General features: G+C 37.9%; 1 protein-coding gene across 3 annotated transcripts in view; it reads left to right on the plus strand.

The window, feature by feature from the left end:
- The window catches only part of PCDH19 (protocadherin 19), a 132225-nt gene extending 123021 nt beyond the window's left edge, over positions 1 to 9204 (plus strand). For 2 of the 3 annotated variants that reach the window (XM_019436048.2, XM_019436047.2), the window contains exon 5: positions 3410 to 9204. In XM_019436048.2, the coding sequence (XP_019291593.1) occupies positions 3410 to 3993 (584 nt within the window). In that variant the 3' untranslated portion in view covers positions 3994 to 9204. The remainder of the gene's footprint in view (positions 1 to 3409) is intronic. The other variant, XM_053891425.1, reaches the window with a different exon arrangement.
- The last annotated feature ends 460 nt before the right edge of the window (positions 9205 to 9664 follow it).

Consider the following 9664-nt stretch of genomic DNA (forward strand, 5'->3'; position numbering starts at 1 on the left):
GATACTTCCTAACAGTTATGTTTTCTTGATTACATGCATACAACAAATTTTAGCAACACTTAATCTGTTCATAATTGGTACTACCATCCCTTTCATTATATCTTACAAAATTGTCCCTGCTATGGTAGTAGATTATTTTGTTCATGGAGTGATACAGATTAAGCTAAATGGATGTTTGTAAGTACAATCCAGGGAGCTTTTCTAATTTGGTCATAGGTTATTTTGTTCAGGGAGTGATGCAGATTAAGCTAAGTGGATGTATATGAGTACAATCCAGGAAGCCTTTCTGATTTCCACATTACTTGCTTGCAGGTTATATTACTACTTCTACTTAGAAGTAACTACTTGAGCTCTTAGGAACTAGAACTCACTTTAACTTTCCCTTTCTGCCTCATTGATTGCAGATCACTTCCGAGGAGGGTAACACATTGCTCTTGTAACTATTACCTTGAACTATTTTAGTGTTAGAGTTTTGTCTCTGATCATTGGAATCTTTCAGTTGATACACCTAAAGTCTGAATCACAATAAAGAGCTGCAGCAGTATTAAACACATCCATGTGGCTGGACATGTATATAAACCCAACAGAGCCTCTCAGCTCTTCTATTCCACCAGAACTTCGGAAGTTTTAGCAAAGCCTGAGATGGTATTTTCATCATTTTCCTTTTTTGCTTTGGTTGGGACCATGGGTAGGCTCTTTCTAATGTTATTTGCCTACATCTGAAGAGACAGCAGTTTAACTCCTGAGGAGGGTAGTAATCACTGCAAAAAGTTTTGCTAACATTTGCACAAAATAACAAATTCTCTTCTTTTCCTATTTGAAGTACTTCCTTATCCATCATGACTTAATCATTGCTGCCTATTATGCCTTCTATTTAAGATATAAGTTTTTGCCAGAGGTTTTAGGTTTCTCTCACCAAGGTCCTTCATGAAATATTGTGACAAAACAAATATATATTACCACCTACATTAAAAAAGCTTTATTTTTCTCCATATTTAAAAAAAATTTTTGTCAAAATCTGATTTAAGGAGTGGCCTTGAGATTTGTGTCCCTGTTCCAAACTTATGCATTTCATTTATTTATTTATCTTTCCAAATCTTAGGGACAAGTTCAGAATCAGGGAAGACCAATTTGCAAATTTATAATTCATCCCTAATTATGTTTACATTTGAATTAAAGATACCTACCTTCATTTATCTGTACATGACAATGTGTTTGAATATCCACAACTATGTGTGGATTTTAGAGTTTTACATTTTGCTTTGCCTATGCTCAGGCCAAGATGTAACAAGGTATAGAGTCACAAACAAGCACATAAGAGGAATCTTAAGGAATTACTCAATTGTTAGCTGACCTCTGTTTCAGCTGGAGCCAGCCTCTTGGCAGTTAATTTGAATGATATAAAATGATTCCTCTCTACTCTCATACCTCCATCCCTAGCCACAATACTACATGGTGGCAAGCCCATAGTCTCTACCAGTTCTATGCAATTCCAGAAGTGGCTGCTTTGCTTTATTCACATCTGGTCTGCATTTTCTTTTTCACACTTAAAGGGAGCATAAAATGTCCATCTTAAAGATAAACTGGCAAATTGTGTCCCAGTACACTGAAAGGGTCTTAGCTCTGATTGGCTTTTCAGTAGTTTAAACTAGGTCAAAGGCCACTCCCAGAGCTGTGTTGAAATCTGGACTCAGCCTGGATTAGGCCTTGATGTTTAGCTGTTTCCAATGCTTTTTCTCCAAATGATGAGGTATACATCCAATTCAACCATTATTTCTCGATCCCCCCTCATATGTATGTGCCCCTTTACCAAGATAGCCTTTAACAAAGGAGTCAGAGCATTGCCTCTTTCCTATGCCATTTTTTTAAAAATAAGAAGCGAACAAGAAATACAAGTGTATAAGATGTGTTATATATAGACTAATATCAGGCAAGGCCCTGAATTTCTGATTTCTTCCCCCAGCAAAAAGCAATCACAGCAATATATTTTCAGCTTTTTTTGGCATGTTTTTTTTGTCTTTGCAACCTCTCCTTGTCTCCCCATCTCCTCTGATTATACCCCAAGGTTTTCTGTGAATGTTAAACTGCTCATATTTTGATGCATTGTACAATGTGATGAAAATTTTCATTAGGTCATCATCATACAAGAATGTAACATAAATAAAAATGGATCTGGAAAGTTAAGGCTATAACCAGACATTAAGATGAACAATTTCCTAATGAACAGGCAGAAATTAACCCTGGGTCTATGGTTTGATGAAACCCATGTAGAAAGCTTCTCTAAGAGTCAAATTAAAGCCTTAACTCTGAATGAACCTGACTTGAGAAGAGAGAAAAAAAGTCTCACCAAAAATTCTGAATTCTAACTGCTGAGATATTCTATGATAGGATTAAAGTAATCCATAAAAGATTTCTTTATTTTAAGAAATATGACCCTAATAAAACTGCAGATAAGAAAGATAAGGAAGGATGGCTAGTTGAATATAATTAAATGATGTTCAATCTATGAGTGATGTGTAGACAAGGTCAATTGAAGCTTATGGGTCAAATGGAAGGAAAAGATATCAGTATATTCCTTCTAATGGGAAATCAAGTCATCTAAATGGCTTAGTGAGAAGATTGGCTGGCAGAACTGATGGTCAAAAAGAAGTGAAGTGATTGGGTTTTCAAAGAGAGCATGATACCAATCTAAAATTAAGCATGGCATGTCATTGACAAGTAGGGTGGAAGTATGGTTAGCAGTGCTGTTGTTCAAAATATGGCCAAGACTTCTCAGATATACTGATTGTTGGATTCCCTACTCTTCCTCCACTCCCTCTTCTGCTGTAACTAGTTTCAAATGCAGTGGATTTTTAGCTGGAGTTGATAAAAATGCTGACTCTCAGCCCCTTGACACTCAGGATAAACTTTTTTATGTTTTATTTTTTAAATGTTTATTTATTTTTGAGAAAGAACGAGAAAGTGTGAGAAGGGGAGGGACAGAGAGAGGGAGAGGATCCGAAGCAGGCTCTGCGCTGACAGCAGAGAGCCCAATGTAGGGCTTGAACTAACGAACTTCAAGATCATGATCTGAGCTGAAGTCACACGCTTAACCGAACTGAGCCACCCAGGTGCACCTAAACTTTTTTTAAATACATTTTTTCATCATAACATGTTTACCTTTAGGTTTTTAGTTTTTTCAGCAGTGGGAACAACAAAACTAATAATAAAAGACATGAGTGTACAGGGGGAGATCTACAGCCTTTTAAAAATCCAATTCTTCACACTTGTCCCAAAAGGCAATAAAGGACCATCTAGAAGTGCCATTTCCCAGAAGGGTCTGTGGGTACCTAAGAAAACAGAACACTGGGATGTAACAATGATTCCTGGGAAAAGCTGATGAAATTGACATTTTATTTTCTCCAAACAGATCAGAATGAAGGATTTCATTGCAGGGAAGAATGCAGGATTCTTGGCCACTCTGACAGGTGCTGGATGCCCCGGAACCCCATGCCCACCAGGTCCAAGTCCCCTGAGCATGTGAGGAATGTCATAGCTCTGTCCATTGAAGCTACTGCTGCTGATGTTGAGGCTTATGACGACTGCGGCCCCACCAAGCGGACTTTTGCAACCTTTGGAAAAGATGTCAGTGACCACTCAGCTGAGGAGAGGCCCACCCTGAAAGGCAGAAGAACTGTTGATGTGACCATCTGCAGCCCCAAGCTCAATGGCGCTATTCGGGAGGCGGGCAATGGTTGTGAGGCTGTTAGCCCTATCACCTCCCCCCTACACCTCAAGAGCCCTCTGCCCACCAAGCCCTCCATGTCTTACACCCTGGCGCCCCCTGCCAGTGATCTGGAGCAGTATGTCAACAATGGCCTTTCTCGTCCCTCTGAAGCTGAGCCCCGTGGAGCCGACAGCGAGAAAGTCATCCATGAGGTCAACCCCACTCTGAAGGAGGGTCGCGACAAAGAATCTCCTGGTATGAAGCGTCTGAAGGATATCGTTCTCTAAAGCAGTCTAGGGGAAGAAGAGAGAGAATCCATACTGGTTATTGAAGAAGAAGGAGCTGATTGTTTTAATTGCTCATTAATGGTTGGTTCTTGAGTGGCTGTGATTTCAGAGCTTTCCCTAAATGTATTGTTTATAAGTGACTATCATTCTTTGACAATCCCTCTTGTTTCAACAAGCAGCAGGGGTGTTCAGTTGGAGCAAATTAGCTTTGGTTTGAGTTGTTCATGGGGCCTTGATGTTGGGGAAACAGAGACAAATTCAGTTGTGAAAAGTATTATGTATTAAGTGTTTGAATTTGTGTATTTTTCTATGTCAAAATCATAATATAAATTACCATTGTTTGTGGAGGATTACATTTAAAAAAAGCAAAAAAAAAAAAGAAAGAAAAAGAAAGCTCTGGACATCTTTAATAAGCTTGCCACTGTTTTGTAGTGTAGACAAGTTAATGGTCATTTATTGTGTACTATTCCTTGATTCAGTGATGTGAAATTGAATCCCCAAAAGGTTGTTTCTGAAGCTTGAGTACTTTCCAGTTACGCTACTTTGCTATGGACACCCCTGCTTTAAGAACCCTTTTGCTAGCTGTGCTGTTGTTGTATTTGATATTGCAAATTGCTATGTGTGTGGTGATGGCAAAAGGCTTTTAGAAGTTGGTGTTTTTTTTTCTTAAAAAAATAAAACTATAGACAAAAACAAAGTGCAAAAAACTGAGATGGCAAGTGAAAGAGCAACACCACACATATAGATTGAACACTTAGAGGATACTCACTCATGGAGGATACCCATGTAGTGATTGCTCACTACCTTGCAGGGTATTTTTCCTGCCTTTCAGTCTTCTACTCAGATCAGTGATAGATCGTCATAGAAAGTCATTCATGGATATTCTGCTATGTAATTTGCATTTGTTAGAAATACTGTCCTAAAAGTTTTATGAGATCAATTTTTAAAATTTTCAGGACCTGAATGGGAAAGAAGCTCCTGAAGTTATCAGTTTCCAGGCTTAGAAATTCCCTGTCTCTAATCATCTAAAACTCAAAAAGACTGAATCTATTTTGAGATCTAAATTAACATCTTTTCAGACACATACTTCCTGATTCAGTGTTTCCAATCATGATTAGAATTAGACTGCAAAGCATGTTGGGGGCTAGAACTGAGAACTCCATGTTGCTCTATATTGTAGGATTATAAATAGGAATGGAGTAAGCAGTACAAAGTGTACATTTTGGAAAAGACAGGTAGGTAACAAGTAACAGCATCACAAATCCAATTACTGTGCCTTCTAAATGGAGACACTTGGACACTTGAACTCCTCTTTTTATGACTAATACTTTTTTTAAAGTTAAAAATGTGAACAGGAAATACTAAAATAAAAATTCTTTAAATTTAGCTAACTCTTTGCTATAGGCTAGGAATACACCTTTTGTTATTAACAAGTTTGTTATGCATGTTCTTTTTTTGTTTAACATTTCTTAACTCCCCCATTTATTGTCTATTAATATTTACTAGCAAACATAGTATTCTCACAGCCTAAGAGTTCATTATTTAAAGCTAAATAAATACATCACCTTTGCTCTGCCTTGGTCTTAAAAAAGATGTTTCTAGAGAAACAAGTTTTGTGGTTCTGTTCTCATTCATTTCATTTTTTGAAATTCAAGAATACCCAGAAAAAAGGCTTAGAGGTTAGAGCACTAAAATGCAAAAAAGGATTTATTTTCTTAAGTTTAAGTAGATAAGTGAGCTCTTTTAAATGTTTTAGTTATTTTTCTCTAAGTTCCTGGCTTTATACATTACTAGGAATATTTTATTTTATGGGAGGGAGGGTTTTGAGGGAGGGTAGTAGGTATTGAAGAGGGAGTGGGGCTAGGTAGGGGAGAATATTTCTGAAAAAGAACGTATAATGAAGCTACAAATTAATCCTTATTTCTTATTCACTGCTGAATACTACCTCATGCAAAAATATTGGTGTGGCTGCAAATTTCCCTCTGAAACTGATACAACTAGAGATCAATTACTTTAACATCTTCATTTAGGCTCATTTCATTATCTCTCATATACTTTTTTCTCTCTTTGATTCGTTTCATTTTAGCAGATTTTAAATTAGGTATTTATTTGTGTTTTCAAGTGACTGTTTGATTAACACATTAAAACTTATTTTTCCCCTTTAAGTTATGATGCCTGCCTATAGAATTTAGACTGTTCTTCACCTGATCCATCCTGATATTATGTTGTTAGCTACCACGTCAAGGCCACTTTTAAGTCAGATTTGACAGCTTTTGTAAAGGTGTATTTCCTACTATGCTCAGTACGAATGAAGGAGATGAAAAGATTGTGGCAAGTGGGAGTATTAAACGTTAGATGGCTGTTGAGCCAGAGAGGCCACTGGCTGTCATGCCTCTTACCAACCAAGTTTAAAATAGAGTAGCAGTGGCATTGATTTTGCTTTTTTTCTCCCCTCCATTTTTTTTTTTCAGATTTCAGTTTTGAGCCATAGACCAATCCTGTTTCCTTATTAAAATACTTTTTTTTCTCAGTGGGTAGTCAGATATTTTCTTTCTTCGAAACCCTTTCTTAAGCATGATCAGAGAATTCCCCTCATTAAGAAAGTGTCTTTTTTTCAATTGTCTGATGTATACATACTCATGTATACATGTGCTCCTAGGAAGCACAAGTGCATCCTAGGAGGGCTTTGTAAGCTGGTTTTACAGACAGACTATGCCTGCAAGTAGGAATTTTGTGAAAGATCCTAGATTTCCCTTTGGCTCATATTTTTCCCCTCTTCTTTTCAACATGTCTGATGAAGAGCCACATAAGGACAGAAGGCCAAATATTCTTTCTTTTCCCTCTCAAAACATGTTACACGTTTAAATGTGAGGGAGCAGTTTAAGTTCTTAAATCCTAGGGAGTTCTATTCCATCTATTCTGATATCCCCTTTGGGAAGGAATTGGTGTGGCATGACTTACTTTTCTAACAACTGCATTGGGGACATCCCTGGGCAGGTAAACTTCTTCATGCAATATAAAGGCTTTATTTTGCATTGATTGCTTTTCCCCAAATATGGGAATATGCTATATACATGTAATTGGAAGAAGAAGAGAACCATGCTATGTGGAATCTCTTTTTTCTTTTCTCAATACTGATTAATCTTTGAAACTGTTCAGGATGAAATTTACCATCCCTTTGATCCTCTTAAAGCCAGTAGAATAAATTATGGCCCACCTTATTGCCCAAATAGGTAATGCACCAAGCTATCCCACAGTTCCTGAAGGGCAGTTGTTCTCAAAGTGTAGTCCTTTAACCAGCAGAAACAACATCACTTGGGAACTTGTCAGAAATGGTCATTCTCTGTTCTCATCCAGACCAACTGAAGCAGAAGCTCTGGTAGTGAGGCCTAGCAATTCATATGGATCAGATACCCACTGAAAGGTTGAGGGCTTGTGAAAGTACAGGTTGATGGGCCCCACACTTAGAGTTTCAGTAGGTCTGGGATGGGTCCTGACTCTTTGCCTATTGAAAAATTCCAATGTGATGCCGAAGCTGCTGGTCCAGGGACAACACCTTAAGTATCACTGATCCATAGTAAACCTGCCTAATAGAGCTAATTGCACCTAAGGTGCTCGCTTAAACTAGTTTGTTGACAAGGTGATCCATTGGTCGTGAATCAAAAATGTTAAATGGAATACAACTTAGAACTCTGAAAATTAGCAACATCAAGAGTACCATCCCGATAGTGTTCCTTTAGCATACAACTGATTGTATGATGGAAATTCAGTTGAACTTTTCATATAGCTCAATCATATCATTAATAAGCAAAAGAAAAGTGGTCCATTTGAGGCTGCAAGGATAAAGGGCAGTTTGGGGAGAGGCAGGGGTGTAGAGGATAACTCAATTGGATATCTATGATGGGAAAAGGATTATTATTGTACATAAGAGCAGTTCTGGTTGGAATTCCAATTCACTCTATGGTGACCATTTTGGTGTCAAATGTTTCCCCAAGCATCCTGACAAGTCTGGTCCACTTGGCTCTTTACCCTGGATAATAAGACCCTAACTGACTTTGAAAACCTGGCATACATGAGGTTAAGAAGTCTATTGTATACAGTCCTAGTGTTTGCCTTCTCAGTAAAATTACATTTAAGGATGTCATTTCATGAATCAAATTGTATCTGCTGACACTGAAGTGTATTGAGATGTTGTTCTTTAGTTTAAGTATGTAACAGGGTAATATTCAAAGGGGAAGTGTGGGGGTGGGGATGGGACTGGGTGGCTTTATATTGATAATGAAATATTCCAGAGCAAAACACATTGTCCTAATGAAGTTGTTGCAGCTCTTTTTGTTTTCTTGTGAGGCTGGAATTGGCCTGTGGGTCACTTGTTGTGCAAAGTGAATTAATTTCAAATAGAACTCATATTGCTTTTGTAAAAAAAAAGAAAATCAACCACCTTGTCTGAAATATATATTGTAAGGTGCTCTTGGTAAAGAACAACCCACAAAAACCTGATCTTGATTGGAAAGCACTGTAGGTCATTAGGGAAAACTGATGATGCTGATTGTGCTCCAGCTGTGTTGGCAATTAAAGATGACCTTGTTACTAATTGAAAGTTGCTGTCAACCTTAGCAAACAAACCAGGTAACACCATTACAGGACTGGTTAAATAGATTTTTACTGGCACTGGCTGGTGTTCAGCTGAGGAAGGCTAGGATACAGACTTTAATGACCAAGAGCCAGACTAGCTCAAGCTAGAAATTCGGCAACAAATACCTCCTTGTGCTATTTGAATGCTAAGGTATTAGTTGCAAAAGGCTTATGCCTTCACTCCTCTAGTGAGGGGAATGAGCCTGATGACACTATTACTGTTTACCTGTCAAACCAGGGTGGAAATACAGAGGGATGCAAGTACAGTATGTCTCATTAAGCAGTCTCTGTTGCTGATTATATGAAGATGAAATTGTTGTATATGCTAATCTGTATGTTGTGTACATTTTCACAGTGATTGAATCATTGTAAAAAAAAAAGACAAAAAAGAATCACCACTCTATTTTATGAAGATGATAAAGCAGCTTTATTAAATTATTACAGTTATGTTTTAAATGGTATTATCTGCCACATTGTTTCCTTTTATCTGGTGGTTCTCTGTTTCCCCTTTAAATGTGTTTTCTCTGCTTCAAAAACTTAATGCATTTTAGTATTAAAAGATATTATGGAAAAATTGTTGAGTGTTGGGTGAAAATGTGTCTTGGAGAGCATTGGTTGGCTTGGGGGTAGGGTAGCTATCAGGCCAAGGAGGCAACCAGCCCTTGGTGGGGTCACTGGTGTTCAGGCCCAAAGGGTTCCTCTTGCTGTTTCTACGCTACACAATTGCTAGCTCTCCAACTGAGGAGATTCTTCATTCAGACTCCTGTCATTTCCTGAGAACCTTCCTTCCTTCCCCCACTAGTTAATACCATTTTCTGAGGGGAGAGACCCATTCATATCCATAATGGTAAAGACTTTTCTGGGTGGTACTTTAAACAGGAGCATAAAACCATTCTTTAAGAATAACCATTTCAGGCCAACTTCACAATGGGACTTCTCTGAATTAATTTTTAAAAAGGTGAGACATAGTAGAGGCTGTCAGCAGGGGAAAAGAGAATTTAAAACAAGGATGACCTGTGCCCCTTTGATGCCTTCC

The sequence above is a fragment of the Panthera pardus genome, unplaced genomic scaffold (genome assembly GCF_024362965.1).
Source record: "Panthera pardus isolate Hobbes unplaced genomic scaffold, ASM2436296v1 HiC_scaffold_27, whole genome shotgun sequence".
NCBI lineage: Eukaryota > Metazoa > Chordata > Mammalia > Carnivora > Felidae > Panthera > Panthera pardus.